The 22,004-nt window shown below is 47.6% G+C and overlaps 1 protein-coding gene across 2 annotated transcripts in view; it reads left to right on the top strand.

The window, feature by feature from the left end:
- Positions 1-22,004, top strand: part of DENND11 (DENN domain containing 11) — a 42,248-nt gene that overhangs the window by 12,558 nt on the left and 7,686 nt on the right. For both annotated transcript variants that reach the window (XM_044388789.3, XM_026512347.4), the window contains exons 2-6: positions 2,456-2,555; positions 3,722-3,880; positions 14,698-14,851; positions 20,627-20,765; positions 21,760-21,891. In XM_044388789.3, coding sequence (XP_044244724.2) covers positions 2,456-2,555; positions 3,722-3,880; positions 14,698-14,851; positions 20,627-20,765; positions 21,760-21,891 — 684 coding nt within the window. The remainder of the gene's footprint in view (positions 1-2,455; positions 2,556-3,721; positions 3,881-14,697; positions 14,852-20,626; positions 20,766-21,759; positions 21,892-22,004) is intronic.

Below are 22,004 nucleotides of genomic sequence, written 5' to 3'. Positions count from 1 at the left end.
CATGAACCAGCCAGAGCGGGGAGAGGAGGCAGCAGATACGGGAAGAGGCAGGTTCTGTGAGGGAGGAGGACAGAGGCTGCCTGCGGGGCATCGCAGCTCTGTCCCACACTGTCCCTTCCTAGGCTGGCCATCTGCTGCCATCATGAGGGGTTAGGGCGGTGCACACAGAGGCCGAGGCAGCAGCTCACCAGCACGTGGCACAAGGTAGGGACCATGATCCCGTATATGTGGGGGCGGCCCCAGTACCTTTTTAAGTTCCCTGGGAGTCCTGATGTACTCCACAGGCAGAAAGCCGCTGGACTCTAGAGACAGTAGACCTGGATGGCAAGGGGGAAAAGTGGGAAGACCTTTATCCCCACGTTCACCCCTCTTTCAGAGTCCACCGTGCTTTCTCTTGTCTTTAACCCAGACACACACAACATCGTCCTAGCCTCTTTTATAAAATACTAATTCCCCTTTCCATGCTTTTGTTTTAGCTCCCTGCTAGTCAGAGCCATGATTCCTCTCCTGAAAGTAAACTAGTTGAAAGCTCTTAGGCTATGAAAACTCTGTGATGTCTGCCGTGTTTGGAGACTGGATCGTATGTCGGGAGACTGGATACGCAACCTTTCCGATATTACGAGCAGTGATCTGCAAGCCCTGTGGGCTGGATTGCTGATGGCATTTCTAATGCCTGGGAAAGTTTGTTCTAAAATCCTGCAATCCCTCCCACCCCTGTTTACACTCACAGGGCCACCACCCACTCCTGGGGAGACCATACCAAGGCCTGCTGCTTCCGCTGCCCCCTGTACCCCCAACTCCTTCCACCCTTCTCTGCCTTTGGAGGGGTCATTGCACACATTTCTCTCCCACCTGGCCGAGGCCCATCAGTGAGGAACGCCGAGACCTGTGCCAGGTGCTCAGAGCACGAGGGAAGCATGCGAGCCTCTGTCTCCATTGAATTTGTATCCCTCTTGTACTTGATACTCGGGAATTTATTTTTAATTAATTTTTTTCCCTTCTTTGAAGTTGGGAATTATGTAGCTGGGAGCGATCTTACAGGTGAGTCCGCCTCCTCACTTACTGAATTGCCCTCATGTTACAGTTGAGGAAACCAAGACTCCATGAGGTCTTACCAAAGGTCACACAGCTTGTAGCAAAACCAAGCCTTGAATCCAAGTCTCTCCTGCCCCAGGTGCGTGTTTAAATGCTGCACCATCCCCTGCCAGGTGACTGGTCTAGCCTCATGCAGGGAGTCCGGGGCAGGCCCCTCAGTGCCTGACAGCCCCTGCAGAGTGCCAGCTCGGCTGGTTAGGGGTGACTAAGCACGTTTCCTTAATGTCTCATTGTTTCCTCATGTACAAATGGGAGAAAGTCGAGAATGTGATGATTACACAACTCTCCCTTGAACTGTTTGCTTTAAGTGAGTAAACTGTACGATATGTGAATTGTATCTCAGTAAAGCTGTTAGGAAAAAAATAAACGTGAAATCTCACACATAGCTTAGCATTTCTATTTTGAAAATTTGTGAATATGCAAGAAAATAATGGGAACTCTTCCATAGTGTTCTGTCAAGTCTCCGGGTAACACTGTTACCGTGTGTGTCTCTGATTCCCCCAATCTGATGGATGCTCCTGACTGCCTCGTTCTAAAATCTGTCCTTCTCCTCTATCATGCATTTATCCCCCGGAAATATAATCATTTGGTCTCCTTCTTCATCCCTGGACTCTAATCTCTTTGAGGTCAAGGGCTATGTCTTATTTGATTTTGTAGCTCCAACACCCAGCCCAGTAGAAACTCAGTAATTAATGGATGAGTGAATGAGCCCCCAGGTTCTAGAAGCAAAGAACCGAGGGCTGAACCGAGGATGTGGGCCTCACCTGGGGGGGGGGGGGCGGGGAGAGAAGAAAGAGTTCAGGAAGGAAACAGCTACCTGGGTCAGAGAAGTAGGAAAAGAACCAAAGTCGTAGTCTATTTGTCAAGGAAAAAGAGGAAGAAACTTTTGAGGAATTCTCAGATGCCACAAAGTGGTCAATGTAAATGTGAATCAAAATAAAAAGAGTTTGGGGTTTGTCAGAGTCAGGAGCTGTAGAAGGACAAGATGGAGCAAGATCTCAGGGTTAAGAAATGGGGGGAGAGGGTAAAAACATGCCCTTGAAAGTGAGGCCATGAAAGGAAGGAGGTTTGGAAGTGATTAAGCAGAATGACATCACCAAAGACCGTATCCTTGCTAGACAGGAGACTGTGCTTATCTCAAGGCAGATATGGAATCTCCTTTAAGGCCCACCTCCTGGCACTTCGGAGTAACTGGGGAGCTCTGCCAGCATGTGGGTGGTAGATGAGATGACCCACTTGAGTGTCTTGGTGGCCGAGTCAGCAGTGCATTTACTGGGCAACCAGATGCCCTCAGCTCCTGCACCAGGCCCTCTTCTTTGAATGACTGTTTCTTTTAACTTGTATCCTCCCTTCCCCACAGGGAACATGGTGGAATGGTGCTTACCTCAAGATATTGACCTTGAAGGTGTTGAGTTCAAGTCTATGGCCAGTGGGTCCCATAAAATTCAGTCTGACTTCATGTAAGTATTTCAGAATGTAAATCTTCTCTGTATCATTTCCTCTCCTCACATACTTTCCCCGGAGCATCAGGGCTCGCATCAGGGAGGCTTCCGAGGCTGTGTGGAAATGCCCTGAAACTATACGTGTCGTTTTGTGTTTATATCCGTTTTCTAGCAAGGAGGTCCCAGCTTTCATTAGGTTCTCAATGGTTTCATGAACTCCAAAAGTTAAGAACGATGAGAGGTTCTCTCCCTTTTAAGAAATTACTAGATCTCGTTTGAGGTTTGGCTTTATTGAAAGGATGGACTTTCAGTTCAGTTCGGGTTACCTTAAGCCATTTATGTGCCAAAACTTGAAATTCCAGCTTTAAGTAAGGCCAGTTTATAGTCCTGTGTAATTAAGATCTGTGCGAGGAGGAGCAGACGGCTAGAACATCCGGTAATGAAGAACGAGGTAGCTTGAATCTTCTCACTGGGCTGCAACCGGGACAGAAGTATGAGAAAGGGGAAGGAATAAAGGCGCAGCTCTGGTCCTCCACCCTGTTAAAAGTGTCAGAGACTCAGGAAGTGAGGGGAAGAAAATCAATGCTAATAAAACTGTACCATTCCAGAAGGGCCTGAAGAGGAATCTTTGTTTTGGTTCCCTATCACGTCCTGAGTTGGGTTGCAGGAGAGGAGAAGGGATCTGTCCATGGTCTGGGCAGCCGAGCCGCAGGCTTGCCAGAGGTCAAGTCCTGGCTCCTGTCGGATGACCCTCGGCGCATTCTGTAATCTCCTTGCGCCTTGGTTGTCTCGTCTGTGGGGTTGAGTGGCTTGGACCAGTGTTGCCCTGTGGTTCTAAAAACTTCATCTTCAGGCCCTGGACACCATTCTTTGTTTTCCTCGGGACTGCATCTTAAATTAAAAAACAAAGCGGGGGGCGCCTGGGTGGCGTAGTCGTTAATCGTCTGCCTTCGGCTCAGGGCATGATCCCGGCGTTATGGGATCGAGCCCCACATCAGGCTCCTCCGCTAGGAGCCTGCTTCTTCCTCTCCCACTCCCCCTGCTTGTGTTCCCTCTCTTGCTGGCTGTCTCTATCTCTGTCGAATAAATAAATAAAATCTTAAAAAAAATAAAAATAAAAAACAAAGCCAAATGAAATTTCTCTCTCTGATGGTGAGCCACACTTGACTTTGGGTCCTTTCTAGCTATTTCCGAAAGGGGCCCTTCTTCGGCCTCGCCTGCTTCGCCAACATGCCCGTGGAGAGCGAGCTGGAGCGCGGCGCCCGGATGAAGTCTGTGGGCATCCTGTCTCCGTCCTACACCCTGCTTTACCGGTACATGCACTTCCTGGAGAACCAGGTTCGGTACGTGGCTTGCATACGTGTGCGGGGAGGCCACGGGGCTGTGCCAGCCGGGGGTGTGTGTGTGAGGAGCTCTCCGAGGTGAAGGCTGTGTGCCAGCATGGCAGATGCTGAACACAGCATCTGATCCACGAACATCCACGGCCACATTTCACACCTCGGGGGTGGTCTTTCTGTGTCAACCCAAGTCCTGTCCTAAGGATTCTTCACACTGCAGGGAAAGCAGGGTGGGTTTGCCTTCCGTGTGTGCTAACACTGTAATCAGTTCTGTTCAATGATGTAATCTGTTGATAGTTACATGATCTTTGTTTACCCTGAGCCACAGGAAATACCTCCTTGCCCCAGGTCGGCAAACAGCCTCTAAACTCTTGTTAAGCCTAATCCTTTATTATTTGGGGTTATTATTACTACTTGTGGTCATCGGAAAGGAATTTTTGACAGAAGCAGCAAAACTATTCATGATTTTATATATTTTTTCATTACTCCAATTTCATGTCAGATTTTGAGACAGAAATCTATCCCTAATCCCTGAAGCATTATTAAAATTTTAGCACATTTGCCTCTTTTCTGGTGTACATGTGTGTATACTTTTAAAAATATATATATATACTTGGCATTATACTCTGCATACGTTTTTATACCTTATGCTTTTAAAATCATTTTAATTTTTTATATAATCTCAATCATCTTTGAAAGAACATGAAATTTGCTTATGGAAAAAGGTTTATTATTTAAAATGTATATAAAAGTACAAATGAATTTTTTAAAAATCTTCCTAAGTTTAACACCAAGATATCCATTGTTAATATTCAGTGAATGCCATTCTAAAGTGGAAATGATTTTATAAAAATAGGATTCATGCTTTACGAGAATTTAATTTTATCACATAGGCTCGTTTGAAATACATTGAATTTAATCTTCCTTATAGAGATCAGAGGAAAAGAATAATGAAACTGAAGGAATTGTCAAACTTCCAGTGAATTTTTTTTTTTTTTTTTACAATAAGGTATGTTATTTCTTGAAATACGCTTTCAAAGTTAAGGGAAAAGATTATGAAAACCACAAAGATAGGGTGAGATAGGGTGTCATTCCTATTTTTGTTGAGAAATAACATATATGTTCTCAGCATAAGGGTCACTGGTGGTTGTAAGTGTTTCAATTGTGGACACAGTCGGCCATCTTGTCTACCACCTCTCGGCTCCTCTGCCTTAGTTCACATCTCAGTTCTTACATATGGTGAAACTTATTCTATGTTTAGTTTTATAATCCTACTTCCCACCGTTCTTCAGTCTCGGTTCCGTGTATATCACCACAGCTGTGGCTTGGCTGTGGCTTGCCCTGTTCCTCAGCTCCTGACTGGATTTGTTTCTTGACTGGTTGGTTTTTGCCATCAAGTGCTTTATTCTGTCCTCCATGAAAGGATCGTGGGTGCTGCCGTCCCTGAGGTCTTGCGCCCTTAATCACATGTGTCTGTTACCTTTCCTCTGGGTGGATAGAAGGTTCTGGAATCTTCTTCCTCTCGGGATGCTGTATTGCTGTGCTGTCTTCTGATACTGGTTGTCTGTGGAAGTCTCTGATTTCTAGATCCCTGTAGATTTTTTACTTGTGAAGTGTCTGAACTTTCTTTCCAGCGATAGTTTGTCCCTTTTGGTCTAGAGATAGGTCTTTTATTTTTAATTTCAGGAACCTTTCCACCTGTAAGAAAATATTCACCTTTCCCATTCCACTTTTTTTTCCTTCTTTTATGCACTGGTTATGCATATTTTTTTCTCTGCCTCATCCTCCATATTTATCATTTTGATGATTATTTTAATAACCTGTAATGCTAGAGTTGTCCCATAAGTTTTCTTGATTGTTCCCTATGGTTGAGCACTTAGCATGTTTCTAATTTTTTTTCATTGCTCCTCTGCACTCTGGAACTGTGGAGAACACCTTCATATAGATCTCTTTTTCTGTTTTTGAAATATTTCCTCAGCTTTGTGTCTCAGAAGTAAGATTATGGAGTAAAATAAACCAAAACATTTTTATTGGGATCCTGACAGTTTAAAAAAAAATATTATTCCTTTTGAAAAAACTAATTTTCCCAAGTAGACAATATTTTCTCATGGCTCAAATGTTAAAAATTACAAGGTGGCATTATATTAGTTAGGGTCCTAGCTAAATGGCAGTAACAGAGGCCCCAAAACGCAATGGTTCAAATAAGATAGAAAATTCTTTCTGATGTAATAGTCTACTGGTGCTCAAGGTGGGAAGCCTGCTGGTCCCTACAATTGTTTAGGGACCCACACTTCTTCGCTTGCGTTGTTCTACCGTATCCTAAGAGTGATGTTTGTATTCGGAGGTGTTCTTCTCCAGTGTTCAAAGCTGCTCGCCACCACTGTTTGCATCTAGCCCAGAGGCAAGAGGGAAAGCTCCTGAAATAGCATCATCACTTCTCCCATATCACTGTCAAGTTCTCCATCACAAAGACACACCTAACAGCAAAGGAGACTGGAAGAGGTAGTGTCTAGGTCGGTGACCCTGTGACCAGTTAAAAATCTGGTGGTTCTGTTGCAAACAGGAAAAAGGGACGGATGAATTTGGGGGCAAAATTAGCAGCCCCTGCTTCAGTTTGCCACTCTGACTATTCAGATATCCAAGTGCACTCTTCTTTCCCCCTGTAGAGAACATTCCTCCCGCCCCAAGAGAGACCTCGGAGAGGCTCATCCATTTAATGCTTCTAGTCTAAAATCCAGGATTGCCGTGTGTGATACAAGGTCCTTTCATTAGATCAGTTCATGGTTCTTTGTATCCTGGAAACCTATGAAAGAATAGGCAAGTCCACTCACTCCCCACCTCCCAAATGCAGTGGAAAAGTGGAGCAACGAGATGCCTTAACCAAGCTGGTTAAGCCTCCAACTTGGTTTCCGCACCAGTCATGATCTCAGGGTCATGAGATCGAGTTCCACGCTAGGCTCTGCACTCAGCATGGAGTCTGCTTAGGACTCTCTCTCTCCCTCTGCCCCTTTCCCCTGCTCATGCTTGCACGTGCTCGTGCACTCTCTGTCTCAAAGAAATAAATCTTTGGGGGGAAAAGAAGGTGGAATAGGAACAGTACAGACTCCTATTTGGAAAAAGGAAAGATGAGAAATCCAAGCAGCCACTAGGCCATAATAATGAAATTCTGCCGAGTGGGGATCGCAGAGGCTTCCCGTCCTGGCAGAGCAGTACGTTCCTTGTTGAAACCTAGTTATTGACAATCCCCTTGCCCATTTTCCTCCCTGGCTCCCGGCTTTGCCTTCTAGGAGGTTCTTTATCCATTTTCCGCCATAACCACTTTTGAAGCAGGCCTTGGAGAACGTGATCTTCTTGGGGCTGGAGGACACATTTCCCACTGGTGCAGGTCTGTGGGTGTAGTGGTTTCTTCAAGGGTGGAGAAGTCACAGGCTTTTATAGACCAGGCACATGACAATACAGATCCCTCAAAAACTAGGTAAGCTTCTGGTCTGTTTGCTTCCGGTCAGTTCCAGATAAAAGTATCCACTGCTGAAGATTTCTTTTGAGTCTTAGTTTTTAAACCACTGTACTATGGACTAGTTACTGGTGTCTGTTCTTGGCCTATCCATCCTTCCTCATTTTAATGGAAAGCACCTAAAGGCTGCCCCCGAAATCTGATCTTTGCAAGTGGGTGTGACTCCTGTGACTCCACTCTTAACTGGAGATTTTCACAGAAACTTTGAGAGAAGTTCTTTTTTTTTTTTTTTTTTTTAAAGACGGTATTTATTTGTTTGACAGAGAGCACAAGCAGGGGGAGCGGCAGGCAGAGGAAGAGGGAGAAGCAAACTCCCCGCTGAGCAGGGAGCCTGATGCAGGGCTCGATTCCATGACCCTGAGATCATGACCTGACCTGAAGACAGATGCTTAACCAACTGAGCCACCCAGGCGCCCCTTTGAGAGAGATTCTTATCTCCTGCTTTTGGGGTACCAGAGCAGTTGGCTTTTCCAGTTCCATGGGATCCCAAAATAATTGGAGTCTTAATTATATTGCAGAACTCAGAACACTGCCCTTAGGCTGCATTTCCTTCCATTTCGGCTTGCAAACTGGCTGGTTCTTGCCTGTTTCCATCTTCCTCTTGTAGTAGCTCACTGAAAATCAGGAGCAGGCAACATTTTATCTCTAACTGCTTCCCCTGAAGTTACAAGTTTTGGTGACACGGGGCCTTGTCTTCCAGGTTACTAGTTCTAGCAAGTTTTTGGGACAGTGTAACAAGGGCTCCCAGCTTTCTAGGCTGCAACACCTCTTCTCATCACCTTCCCTTGCCAGCTGCTAAGCCAAAGGCCACAATGTCTTTTCTGATACGGGGTAACTCATTTCTAGGTACCATCTTCCGCTTTAGCTAGAGTACGGGTAAGTCGCTATAACAGAGAGACCCAAGATGTAGTGATTCAAAGGAGACCAATGTATGGCTTTTCTAGCACAACAGTCCCGGAGGAGGACAAGCAGTCCAGGGGGTTAGGTGGCTCTGTTCTGCTGGGGCCCAAGTCTTTCCGTCTTGTATGCTCCTGTCTCCTAGAGTATTGTCCTCGTCCACATGGTAGAAGCGGACCCACCGTTACCAGGTCGTGAACTTCCGGCCTGCAGGAAGAGGAAAAACACAGGAATGCCCAAGTTAAACACATCACTTCTGCTTACACATCATTGGCCAGTTCTTCGTTCCTAGCCATGCCTGGCAGCAAGAAGGTCTGGCAATTGTGGTCCTTAACTAGGCGACTATGTCACGAGCTACAATCAGAAAGGTCTAGGCTCTACCACTGGCATAAAATGAAAAGTCTAGAGGCATCTGGGCGGCTCAGTTGGTTAAGCGTCTGCCTTCAGCTTGGGTCATGATCCCACGGTCCTGAGATCGAGCCCGAGTTGGGCTCCCTGCTCAGTGGGGAGCCTGCGTCTCCCTCTCCCTCTGCCCCTCCCCACTGCTTGTGCTCTCTCTTTCAAATGAATAAAATCTTTAAAAAAAAGAGAAGTCTTCACCCAGTTCCCATATGCATCCAATAATCCCAGTAATTACTGTTAATCTCTCCTCTGTCTTTCCAAAATGTGTGTGTGTGCGCGTGCAAACACAAATGTATATTCTTTATTCCCCCCTTTTCATGGAGAGTATCAGGTTATCCATGTTGTTTTCACCTTGCCATTTTCAATGAACAATATATCTAGGAGATCATACTCTCCTGTCGGTACAGAGAGTTTATCATTTCTGACAGCTGTGTATGTGCCCTATATAGAAGTTATCAAGTCTCTTATTGCTGGACCTTGGTAATTTCCAGTCTGCTGTTACAAATAATGCTGGACTGAATATCTACGCACAAGTATCGCTTCACATGTGAACAGAAATGAAATTGGTGGTTCACAAGGAAGAGGTATTTGTAAGTGGAATAGATATTGTCAAATTGTTTTCCATAAAGACTGTACCATTTTGCATATCCAGCAGTTATGCAGGAGAATGCTGTTTTCTCCCAACATGGCCAACACAAAAATAACACTTGGAGAGTTTCGGCGTTGTGATGGGAACACACGGTACATGAGTATAGTTTTAATTCGCATTTTTCTTATGAGTGAGATTGAGCGCCTTTATATTTGTTTGAGTCACTTGTTTTTCCTCTTCTGTGAACCGTTTTCTAACCTTTGCTCTGGTTTTTTTTTTCTTTTGGTTATTGACCTTATTAATTTCTAGGAGTTCTTTATATAGTAGGAAGATTTGTTCTTTGCAGAATAAATTGAAAATATTTTTCTACTTTGTCATTCATGTTTTTTTTTTTTTTAAGATTTTATTTATTTTGGAGAGAGAGAGAGAGTGAGCAGGGGGAGGGGCCGAAGGAGAGGGAGAGAGAGAATCCCAAATATACTCAGCGCTGAGCATGGAGCCCAAAGCGGGGCTCGATCCCACGACCCTGAGATCATGACCCAAGCTGAAATCAAGAGTCTGACGCTCAACTGACTGAGCCACCCAGGCACCCCTGTCATCTATCTTTTCATAGTACCTGTTGTCATGCAGATGTTTTTCTTCCTTGAATGCATTAGTTTTTTCATGGCTTCTAGATTTTGAGTCACAGCTAGAAAGATTTTCCAGCTTGATGATTACAGAGGGCTTGAGGTGACAGAGGAGGGACTTGCGTGAGGGTATGAAGGGGAGAGGAGCCTGTGAGCTAAGCCCAGGCCCAGGCAGGGGTCGTATTTGACTACAGCAGTGACTTGTATCTAAATTAACTAGACTTGATTTCTGAGAACACTGAATCTCTGTTTTCTATCCATTCTTTCTTCTCATACCCCAAACTTATTTATTAGATTTCCTCCACAACTCTTGGCTTCAATATCTCTCCAGTTAGTCCTTTCTGTGACTAGTTCTAATTATTCAGAAGACATTGGAGAACTATCTTATAATCTTAAAAAAGTAGAAAAACGGGGGAGTGTTATGGAGTAAAAGGGACTTAGAACACATTACGGATCTCTGGACTGTGCTTAGATCATGATTCAAACAGCCAACTGTAAAACATTTTGGGGACAGTTGGTATCATTCGAATGTGGACCGGGTATTAATTTGTATTCAGGCTTCATTATTAATTTTGTTAGGCAAGATAATGGCATGGTGTTTATGCTTTTTTTTTTTTTTTTAAATAGACTTTACCAATTAGAGATGTATACCAAAGTGTTTATGGGTAAAATGTTGTGATAAGGTTAGGTTTGCTTTAAAATATTCCAGGAGGAAGAATGGCAGTGGGGGGATAGGGTGTAGATGGAACCATATTGATAAAATGCTGATCATTGTTGAAGCTAAGTGATGGATAATGGGGCTTAATAGTCTTTTTCCTACTCTTTGTGTAAGTTTAAAATTTTCCATAATGGAAGGTTTAAAAGACTAAATATAAAATTATCGTGTGATTATTGTAGAAGACTGAAAAAGAAACAAAAGCTCAAGAAAATGAAAAGAACGTGATCAGGGCGCCTGGGTGGCACAGCGGTTGGGCGTCTGCCTTCGGCTCAGGGCGTGATCCCGGCGTTCTGGGATCGAGCCCCACATCAGGCTCCTCCGTTATGAGCCTGCTTCTTCCTCTTCCACTCCCCCTGCTTGTGTTCCCTCTCTCGCTGGCTGTCTCTATCTCTGTCAAATAAATAAATAAAATCTTTAAAAAAAAAAAAAGAAAAGAACGTGACCCCACTAGCCAGCCGTATCTGCTATTAACATTTATATCCTTCTAGTCTTTTTCCTATATATAAATATATACATACACAATTACAAGAAAGAATATCAAGGTCATTCAGCATCTAAAATGTCTGAGTTGGTATGTTAACCTTTCCATGAATATCATGTGTAATATAACTGTATCACTGCTCTTGGACTTTTAGGTGTCTTTTTTTTTTTTTAAAGAGATTTTATTTATTTGAGAGAGAAATAGTGACAGAGATAGCAAGAGAAAGCACAAGCCAGGAGGAGAGGGAGAAGCAGATTCCCCGCTGAGCAGGGAGCCCGATGTGGAACTCGATCCCAGGACCCTGAGATCATGACCTGAACCGAAGGCAGACGCTTAACCGACTGAGGCACCCAGTCGCTCCTTTAGGCTGTTTTTTATATTTCGCCCCTGTAAACACGAGCATCACTGTAGGTAAATGATTGTTCATTTCCAGATACGGTTGTTGGGCCCACACTCCTAGAAACGGAGTCACCGGGTCAGAAAGTACACGCCGTGTACTATTTTATACAAATTGCAAGTGACCCTTCAGAAGAGTGGTACCATTTTGTACCTATACCAGCAGTTAAAGGGGATGCCTGCTTTTTGTACTTGCAAAACCAGAAGAGTGATGAAGGGTAACAAGAGGCAAGAGGCATCCCTGACCCTGACATTGGATGCCTTATTGCTGGGGCGTGTAGCTTCGGGAAGGCGGGGTTAGCCGTAGTGGGCGTTTGTGTGGTCACGTAAGCTTATGCTTTATCTGTGAAAGGGCTTGGGCTTAAGGAGAGCCCCGGTGTCTCTGGTCCCGCAGGGGAACCCTCAGTCTGACCCAGAAGCCTGCCTGAGGCTTCAGATCAGTAGTATATATTGTGCGCATCGTTCTCTGGTTTTTACCACATCACGTCTCTTAGACACTTTCCATAGATGGCTCGGCCTGCGTTTCCGTGTGGTACCTCCTTGTCTAGGCATCCTTATAGACAATCACCTGGAAGGTCCCCTTTTGCACATCTTCGAAGTTCAACACCCCTTGCGGCTCTCAAGCTTGCTTCAATACCTTTGGGTCGTCTTGGTATCATGGCTTGATCATCAGTGTTGTTTAATGCAAAGATCTCCAGTGTGTTCACATTTTGAGGCTCTCATACAACCGTTGTTTAACGTTGATCTGGAACTGCCAGTTTCTATTTAAGTCCGTGCTCATAGTCTGTCTTCCATATTAGTGCCTTGTTCCGTTCTGTCGGTCAGTGATATCTGAGACGGTCAGAGGACAGGGTCCTGAAACTAGCTTTCTGTCTAAGGTTCTCTAACTTAGTGAGCTTTTCTTTAGAAACTCAGTGCAAGTAGAGCGTTTTAAGGTAGTCAAACAGAGAAGACAATTGAGCAGCCAATCCACAACCTGGAAAATGAAAGAGTATCACAGAAAGTCACCTTGATACAGCCCACTTGAGTGCAGAAAACACAGTATTGAAAATACGGTAAACGGATTCTCACTGTTCTTTTAGGGAAATTACATCCCAGTGAAAACACCTTTGAACTTAATCATCTTTGCATTATTTTGTGTTAAGCAAATTTTCATCAGTTGGACACATGTCCTTGAAGATTCTCTGAAATCTGCCATCGTCTCAGAATTAATTAAACACCGCCGAGCCACCACGAGTTTCCCACGGAGTGCCCAAGTAAGAGTGAAAGAAAGGATTGTAAGCCCCCACCTCTCATAGGCATTTATTGTTATATCACGTGACTGCCTTCCTGTCCAAAGCTTAGAATGTATAGGAACCCCCCAAATTAGAGAGCCTCCACCCTGAGAGGAACTTAGTAATAATTTTTTAAGATGGAATTGATGTGTTTTTTTTTTTTTTTTAAATATGAATTTGCCCTAAGATCTCTTCCAGGGGCTTGGCCTGAATCTCCCCCTTTACCCTGTGTTTTGGGCCCTCACCGTGCACCTGGCTAGACGCTGCAGGATAGCTGGGGAGGAAGGAGCCTCAAGTTTGTGAGTGACCGAAATGGGACACGGACTGTGTGACGCACTCTTTCTACTTCATTTCATTTGCCCCTCAGAAGACTATTGAGGTGGTACTAGTATCTCTATTTGAAGGCGAAGGGGGAAAGAGTGAATTTTGGACAGTTTGGTAACTTGCTGGAGATCTCACCATGCGGAGGGGCGGTGTCACCTTGGCATCGGGAGCTGGGAGTCACTCTGGAGAAGAGGCGGTTTGGGGACAGTTGGCTCCTGGCTGGACTCTGAGAATCTTGACTCTGAGCAGTTTCTGTCCGAGTTTGGGGTGAGCCAACGCCGACGGATTGGGGCGCTTGCCCAGTGCGGTCCTCGTTGTTCACGGTCAACCGTGATTAGCTGTATTTTGATTCTTGATTGTTGCGATATGACGGATATTGTAGGGCACCAAGAAAATAAGACTAAAAGGGTTGTAATGCCTTGTATTTCCCCCATATTTGTTTCCTACGGCTATCCTAAAAGAGTATCCCAAACTGGGGGACTTAAAGCAATAGAATGGTTGCTGTCATGGTTCTGGAGGCGGGAAGTCTGAAGTCAGGGCATCGGTAGGGTTGGTTCCTTCCGTGGCCGTGAGGGAGAATCTGCTCTTTGCCCCTCTCCTGGCTTCTGGTGGTTTGCTGGCGATCTTCGGTGTTCCTTGGCTTACAGATGCATCCCTCTTGGCCTCTGCCTTTATCCTCACGTGACATTCTCCTTGTGTGCATCTCAGTGTGTCCACATTTCCCCCTTCTGATAAGGTCATCTGTCCTTTCAGATTAGGATGCACCCAGGGACCTCACTTGAATTTATCTCTGTAAAGACGCTGTCTCCAAAGAGGGTTGCATTCTTTGGTACTGAGGGTTAGGACTCCAGCACATCTTTTTTCTGGAGGAGAGTGGAGGGGGACAGTTCAGCCCATCGCATCCCCGTTCAACATGGTGCCTCACAGTACCCACAGCACTCCTGTGCTTGGCTTGAAGGCGGGATTCTCCATTGTCCAGTTGGTCCAGGGATTCAATGTGGCTTTGTCGGTTTTGGGGACAGTTGACAGGGCTCCCCACTACCCAGTCTCGGCAGGCCCAAGCAGTTGGGGTGGGAAAAGAAGAGATTCTGGGTTTTTTATTACTTTATGACTTGACGCTGAGAAAGTATGAGGCCTGGTGACATCCAGTAATAATGGTTTTCCTTTATTTGAGACACTGAGGGGTAAGCTGCTTCTGAGTCCTCTGTCACGAAGCAAACAAGCATGGCTTCTCAGGCGAGCAGCTTTGAGCAGGGGATGGGTGCTCTTGCGAGCTGTCCCTGTCGCCGCCTTCTCTGGCAAGAGGCATGCGCTCTTGAGCGCCCCTGGCTCGGGAACAGTAGACGTCAGTCACAGCGTGTTCCTCCTGTGAGTTTCCCGTGAGGAGCAGAATGTGTCCCATGGCGTCAGGGAGACTCAGACCCCACACCCGAGCTTCCGTAGGGATCTTCCGTGACACCGAACTAGGCACCCTAGGCAACCTCAAAACGGGGGTCCTTTCAGCTCCTCCCTTGGTTCCTAAGCGTTCTAGCCGTTGGGACGAGGGGAGTGGGTGGCAGAGCCGGGGCCGGAGCTGTTCTCACCGTGTGTGTGTGTTTGCAGACACCAGTTGGAGACGCCGGGACATTACTCTCACCTGGCTGCATTCTACGAGGACAAGAAAGGGGTGCTCCATGCCGGTCCGGGGAGAGGCGGCAGCCTGCCCCCTGTCTACTGGCTGCCGTCCATCCACCGATACATGTACCCCGAGATGAAGGTAGGGCTCGCCGTGGGCTCACACCGTCCTGGGCTCGTGTCTGCTAGGGATTGTTGATTATTTTTTCTAACTCATCAGGAATTTCTGTCCTGGGCTTATGCCCAAAGTCTGGTTTTGATAGGTTTCTGACCCAAGCATTTGGGTTCCTTTAAAACACAAGGCAACAATATGCTTTCTAGGCGCTGCTGTAACCGCGGTACAAGCCACGTGTGACGATAGGCCGGCCGACTCCTAGCAGGGAAAAGGCGGGTTTGACTCTGCTGTTGGCTTAGATATTTTAAAACCAGACACTCGAACTGAAAAGAGGAAAGATGAAGAATTTGATGAATAGATGTATGATTTCATAGTTACATATTCCCGATACAACGTTATTGCACGTTTGTTCCGAAGTCCTTTGCCTGTGCGCTAGAAAGCGTCCATTTACAGTTCACAGGCGTGGGGTGGTGGGAGGGTGCGGAGAGGAGTAGGGACACGGAACTCTTCCTTCTCCCTCCCCCGTAGGTGGTCACAAGCTACCGCAGGGGAAGCGGGGCTCCCTGGTGGAGGTATTATGCCAGGGGTTTACGGGAAAATTCTGGAAAGGCATCTTGGAAGAAGAGTTGGCCCCTGAAGTATTTGGCTGGGTGAGAAGTGAGGGATGCTGAGTCCAGACTGCGGGAAGGCTCCTGGCAGCCATGGTCCATGACTTTCTCCGAATGTGGGCGTTCTGTCGCTATTTATCAATACCTGTGGCAGCATGGTTTTTTGTTTTGTTTTGTTTTGTTTTGTTTTTTAAGTGAATGATTGTTTCATCCCTGTTTTCCAAGTAAACCAGCTGAGGTCTGTAAAGGTTCAGTGACTCACGTAAGGCCTTACAGCTAATAGGAGATGGAGGCAGGATTTGAACACAGTGAGCCAAAGCCAGCGCGTGCTCCTTACCCCACCACCTTCGTAGATGTGGGTAGGAGAAAGCACAAGGCAGGTTCAGGGCACAGAGCAGGCCCCAGGCATGCCTTGGAGATACGGCGGGTTCGGCTCCGGACCGCCACAGTAGAGCGAATATTGCAGTAAAGCGAGTCAGATACGATTTTTGGTTTCCCAGTGCGTACAGACGTTAGGTTTACACTGTGTTGTAGTTTATTAAGTGTGCAGTAACACTACGTCTCAAAAAACAATGTACGTACCTTAATGAGATAATACTTTATTGCTAAAAAATGCTAATCATCCTCTGTGCTTTCAGTGGGTCATAAATCACTGATCACAGATGACCATAATAAATATAATGAAAAAAATTTTTTAAAGATGTATTTATTCTAGAGCATGAGTGGGAGGGATGGAGCGGGAGGGAATCTCAAGCAGGCTCTGTGCTGAGCGCGGAGCCTGACACAGGGCTCGATCTCACGACCCTGGGATCATGACCTGAGCCGGAGCCAACAGTCGGATGCTTAACCGACTGAGCCACCCGTGCGCCCCACTAATAATGAACATTTTGAAAAATTGTAAGAATCACTAAAATGCGACACAGAGGTGCGACGTGAGCACCTGCTGTTGGAAAAATGGCACCAATAGACTGGCTCCATGAAAGATTGCCACAGACTCTCAGTTTATAAAAAAGGCAGTATCTGCAAAGCCCAATAAAGTGCAGTGCAGGTCTGCCTGTAGCTTGACTGGGATTGAATTTCTGTGTCAACTGACCAGGAGAGAAACGATTGGAAAAAGAGGTTGGAATCAAATTGTAGAAAACCTTAAACACTAGGCCATGGAATTCGAACCCAATAAGTACCAGTTAGGGTCTTGCCAGGAAAACATAAGCTATGGGAGATATTCCAAGATACTTTAATACAGGGAATCCATAATCTAGGCATTAGAAGACTGAAGGAGCAAAAAGGGAGCAAGGGAATGTAGATATCTGTAACCAGAGACAGCTCCCACCTTGTTAGTTATCTCCTGCTGCGCTACAAAGTACCCCAAAATTAATGGTTTAAAATAGTACAAATTTATTATCTTGTGGTTTCTGTGAGCCAAGAATTCAGGCGTGTTCTGGCTGGGTCCTCTGCTTCGTGGTCTCCCATGAGACTATAGTCAAGGTATCAGCCAGAGGTGGGGTCTCATCTGAAGGCTCGACTGGGGAAATATCCGCCTCCGAGCTCCTGCGGTTGTTGGAGGATTGGTTTCCTTGAGGGCTAGTGGACTAAGGCCTTCAGTACCACTGCCTCTTTGTTGTCCTCAGTCCGTAGCCGGGTGGGTCTCTCCAACATGGTGGCTTGCTTCATCAAAGTCAGTGAGTGAAAAAGTCTTCTAGCAAGGTGGAAATCGAAATCCTTTGTGACCTAATTAGAAGCGACAGCCCAGTGAAGTTGCCATGTTCTGTTGGCGAAAGCAAGTTACTCGGGAGAGGGGATTACATAAGGCTATAAATACCAAGAAGGGGGGATCATTGAGGGCCCTTGTAGAGGCTGCCTACCACATGCACCACTCCCTTCCTTCTGCCTTCCAGCCCCCCCAGTCATTGCATCCCAGGGGAGGAATATAACAGGAAGCCAGCTGCCATGGGAATCCAGGGAACGTCGTTTAAAGATTGCCCCACGCCATGGCATGCCCTGAGAGGCAGTAGTTAAGAGATGGTCAGAGGGTCATTAAGGTGATTCTGGGTCTGTACTGACTAAACCCTGATCTTTTCCTCACCACTCCTAACCCTGAGCCATTTTTTCCTTCTCACATTGCTGCCATGCTATCTCAAGCCCACAGAGAGGTGACCAGCATCTGATCAAGGTGTCCCTGGATTCCTCTCCCCAACAGCCCATGAAGGGGGGGACCAAGAGGAGAGAAAGTAAAATGGCCTTTGCTTTTGCTCCATTGAGGGCAGCTCATTTACATGACAAACTCTAGTTGATGCGGGGCAAAGGGTACGTTGACAGGTTGCAGATGGAAATGTGAATGATCTTTTTACCAAACAACTTGTTAGTACTTATGAAAAATACATGTACCCTTTGCCTTAGCAATCCCACTCCTCGGATCTGCCCTCTATAAGCCACCAGAGTACAGTGCTGTCTATATAAGACTGTGTAAGTCCACAGTGTGTAGAGTGCTAGAAAATGAGAATGCCCCATGTATTGTACAGCCATTAAAAATAATGAATTAGAGCGTACGTAGTTGACGTGGGGGGTCTGCCAGGAAGCGTTTTGGTGTGAGAACAGCAAAGTGCAGAAAACTCTATGTGACATGATCACGCACTTTTGTAAGATAATCACAGCCTCGGGTGCAGTATCGCTACGTACACGCAGACGTCAGCATGGACAGTGCGTGGGCGGATACTAGCTTACTACTAGTACATAGATTGCCTGGGGGTGAGATGAGACCTGGAGGGACAGTGCTTATAGGTACAAAAAAGGAAAGGACCAGGAGAAAAATGACAGCACTTGAAACAATGGTGTATATATGATTTCACTGGTCGTTTATGGATTATCACATATATGTACATATAAAGAAATTTCTACGGAAGCTTTCTCTTGAAACAGAATATTTTGTAGCCACAAGTTAAAAAAACCCCATACATACAGACTTCAGTGAATTTTTACAGAGCGAACACACACATGAAGAAAAGTTTAAAATAAGTTTTTAAAGTCAGGGTCAGATCTGAGACGGTTGCAGAGACAAAAATCCCTGGCAAGGGAGGAAGGAAGGCTCGAGGCCTCTCTGAGGGGCCCGGCAGTGCCTGGTAGATGCCCTGCTTTGGGAAGTGGGGAAGAGGGACAGAGAGTAGGGACTGAGCCCCAGGAGCAGATGGAATCCCTGGGCCTGTGGTAGAGGATGGAGGGGAGGCGAGGGATGGAGAGAGAGCCCGAGGGTCGCCGGCCACGGCTAGGGAGTGAAGAGAGCCTGGAGTACATCCCCCGGAAGGTCGGAGGGAAAACGTGAGGGCAGGAGCTGCGTAAGTCAGGAAAAGAGTTTCCTATAAAAGCTACAGCAAAACGAGGCCCAGAGGGGGGAAATGGATTTAGGTGAAAGCAGGAGAAACGTCCCTCAATGTAACCCTTCCCGCGTTGCCCTAACATAGCCCTGGCCCAATGCCCCAGCTACTGGCAGTTCCCAGGAAGTGACCTGTTGTCTCTTGTCTCCGGGGCCTTTGCACACGTTGGTTCTTCCACCAAGAACACCTTCAGTCCAGTTTGCCCTTCATGTCCAAGCTGAGACATGCTGCTTCCAGGAAGTCTTCCGGGACTTAGGTCAGGCACGTCCTGTGCGCTCCTGCAGCCCGTGCCCCCTCCCATCAGCTCTCAGGCTGGGATTTGATCGCTTGTGTACCTGCTTCTCCCCGTAGTCTCTGCACTGTATGAGGGGCAACGGCTGGGCCTTTCAAAGTTCATTGTTGGACCGAGCCCGCTTAGCACAGTGCTTGGCGCAAAGTTAGCACGTGAGAAATATTTCCTGTCCGAGTGCATCCATGAATGCATGAGCAAGTAAGACCAGAATTAAGGATTGATCATTTATTCTGGGATCCTAGGTGGGGACACATCTGGGCAAAACACTGTCAGGCCTTCATGCAGTAGAAGAACGTGCTCAGGGCTTGAGGATCACCAGAGGGGGGCGGGGTGGGGGGGCGCAGGGCCTGGGCTCCCTTTCCTGTCTCGTTGCTTGAGTACTTTTGTGAAAGATTGGGTTTGGAGGAATCTGACCAGACTGGTGGTTCAGCACCTCTTCTCCTGGAGATCCGGGAGAGGGGTAGGCACGGCGGGGGGAGGGAGGGACGGGACGGGACAGGGACCCTCAGCGGAGGGCAGGCAGCCTCTATGCCAGTTTGGGGGAAGGGGGGGCAAGTGAAAGGCGCAGGTGCGGGGGACCACGCCCGCCCTGGAAAGGGAGGTTCCTGCTGCGGGTTGCCAGGCTCCCAGGGACAAGCCCCGCACTGGCCTCGGTGTGGGCGCAGCGCCTCAGCAGTGCTCTCGCCAGCGCCCCCCAGTGGTGGTGAGCGCTATTGCTTCTGAGACGAGCCGGGAAGTGACCTTCCAAAAGCACTCCCGAGGGACAGAGCTTGAAGACCCCCTATTTCATCAGCGTCCGCGCGCAGAGCATTTCATGTGTTTTTCTCAGGTGGTTCTGAGAGCCATGTGAGGGGCAGCATGGTCTCCCCATTTCACAGATCAGGAGAATGAACAGGAAACGGCTGACGTTCCCAAGGCCTCCCATTAGGAAATGGCAGAGCCGGGATTGGAATTCAGCTTTCCTGGGGTCAGACCTCCTGGGGTCTTCCTGGCTCAGGGCTCCTAGGAGCAGCCCTCGGGGGCGACAGGCTGTTTGCACTTGGCAGTAAGGAAGGGGCTGGACCCACATGCAGCAGTTCCTGGGCGAGGAGACTCTGGGCAGACACTCCACAGGGTAGCTGTCCGTACGCTTGGGGAGCTCATCACCTCACCCCTTCCAGGGCTCAGTAATGGTTTTGAGTTGGATGTCCTCGTTGAGGGTGTAATGTCACTGCAGAAGCTTTTCTTTCTGACTTTTCAAAAGTTATGTTCTGCTTTGTTTCTTGTGTGCCTCTCTCTCCTGAGTAAAGTACTTAATGATCCCTAAACTCAGACCTCATTTCATTGTATCCGGGGAGCTCTCGGAGTATCGCAATCTCGTTTAAAAGTGAGACTTTAAAGTGAACAATACTGTTTTGCGTAGAAGTAGCCATCCCATCGTGCCTCTGTTGGCTGTTCGCTGGAGTTTGGGGGGGTGGTATCTACACAGAGCTGTACTGAATCGTTTTTCACATTTTAAACAGGCTCCTCTCTTCCTCCCCTTTATTTTTTTCAGATCACACACCCAGCTGGCTGCATGTCTCAGTTTATCAAGTTCTTCGGAGAACAGATCCTCATCCTGTGGAAATTTGCCTTACTGCGAAAGCGCATTTTGATATTTTCTCCCCCTCCTGTGGGTGTCGTGTGCTACAGAGGTAACTAGAAGCCGACGCTGGGTTTTCTTTCCTAGGTTTCCTGGAACAGAAACTGCTCGAGTCTTTGCATAATTGACCAAGTTCAGAAGAGTTTGGGCTGTCCCAAGAGGGTCCCAGGTTTTCCGCCTGGGAATGCCAGGGTTGGGCTTGTGTTCTAGAATGGGCTCTGGTGGCCGAGCAGAGGGTGGGTTGGGGAACGCGTCCGTAGTCTGGTGAGAGAGAATTGATGGTGAGAGAAGGTGGATTCTGATACACGGAGGAGGTAAACCTGGCAAACGTTGGCGTGTGATTTGGGTTGTAAGGTTCTGATGTGTGTGAGGTAATGGAGGAAGGGTCTAGGATGACGAGGACGGTGGGGCCACCAGGTGGGGCTCCAGGAGGAGTAGGGGGGTGGGGTGAAAGTGTTGGCCTTGTGGACACCAGGCACCAGTGTGGTTGGGGCAGGACGTTGGGGGAAAGTCAGGCTGGAGATAAAGGTTTGAGAGTGGCATAGAGAGTGCCGGTGACCGCAGGATGGGTGGCGTCCCTCGGGGAGAGCGTGAGTGAGGAGAGGTGATGCAGGCACAGGAAGTGAAGCAACAAAGGGGCCGACCGGGTGACTGAGCTGGGGCAGTCAGAACAAGGGAGGGAACTGGGAGATGCGGGGGTTACCACAGCCAGGAGTTGTGAGAGAGGGGAAGGTCAGCAGCGCCAGATCCCAAGCAAGACCTCGTGGGGTGAAGACTGGACACTGTCTGTTTGCTGTGGTAAGGCACCGTTGGTGTCACTTGAGATCGGGTTCTGCTGTGGCACCCGAAAGGCTCGTGGCCCTGCCCGTCCCCTCAGAATGCCAGAGCCCCGTGGTGACTCAGGCTGTAGGACAGCACGGAGCAGAGCCTCCACAGCGTCCTTGGAGGCTGGCTGCTCGGAGGAGGGGGCCGCAGGCTGTGAGGGAGGAGAGGCACACTCTTCCTCTCTCACCGCCTCTTCCTCCGTGCCCTCGCCTGGCCCACAGTGTACTGCTGCTGCTGTCTGGCCAACGTCTCCCTGCCTGGCATCGGGGGCACCATTCCCGAGTCCAAGCCTTTCTTCTATGTGAACGTGGCTGACATCGAGAGCCTGGAGGTAGAGGTGTCCTATGTGGCCTGTGAGTACGGGGCCCTCCCCGTGCCCTGCCCACACCTCCTGGCCCCAATCCCTATGACAGCCCTGCTGGAAGCCAGGCTCTGGCCTTCTGGCCCCCCAGGGCCCTCCTGCTCG

Source organism: Ursus arctos, unplaced genomic scaffold, assembly GCF_023065955.2.
Source record: "Ursus arctos isolate Adak ecotype North America unplaced genomic scaffold, UrsArc2.0 scaffold_3, whole genome shotgun sequence".
NCBI lineage: Eukaryota > Metazoa > Chordata > Mammalia > Carnivora > Ursidae > Ursus > Ursus arctos.
The sequence above is the reverse complement of the archived record's forward strand: the minus strand, read 5'-3'. Positions and strand labels throughout refer to the sequence as shown.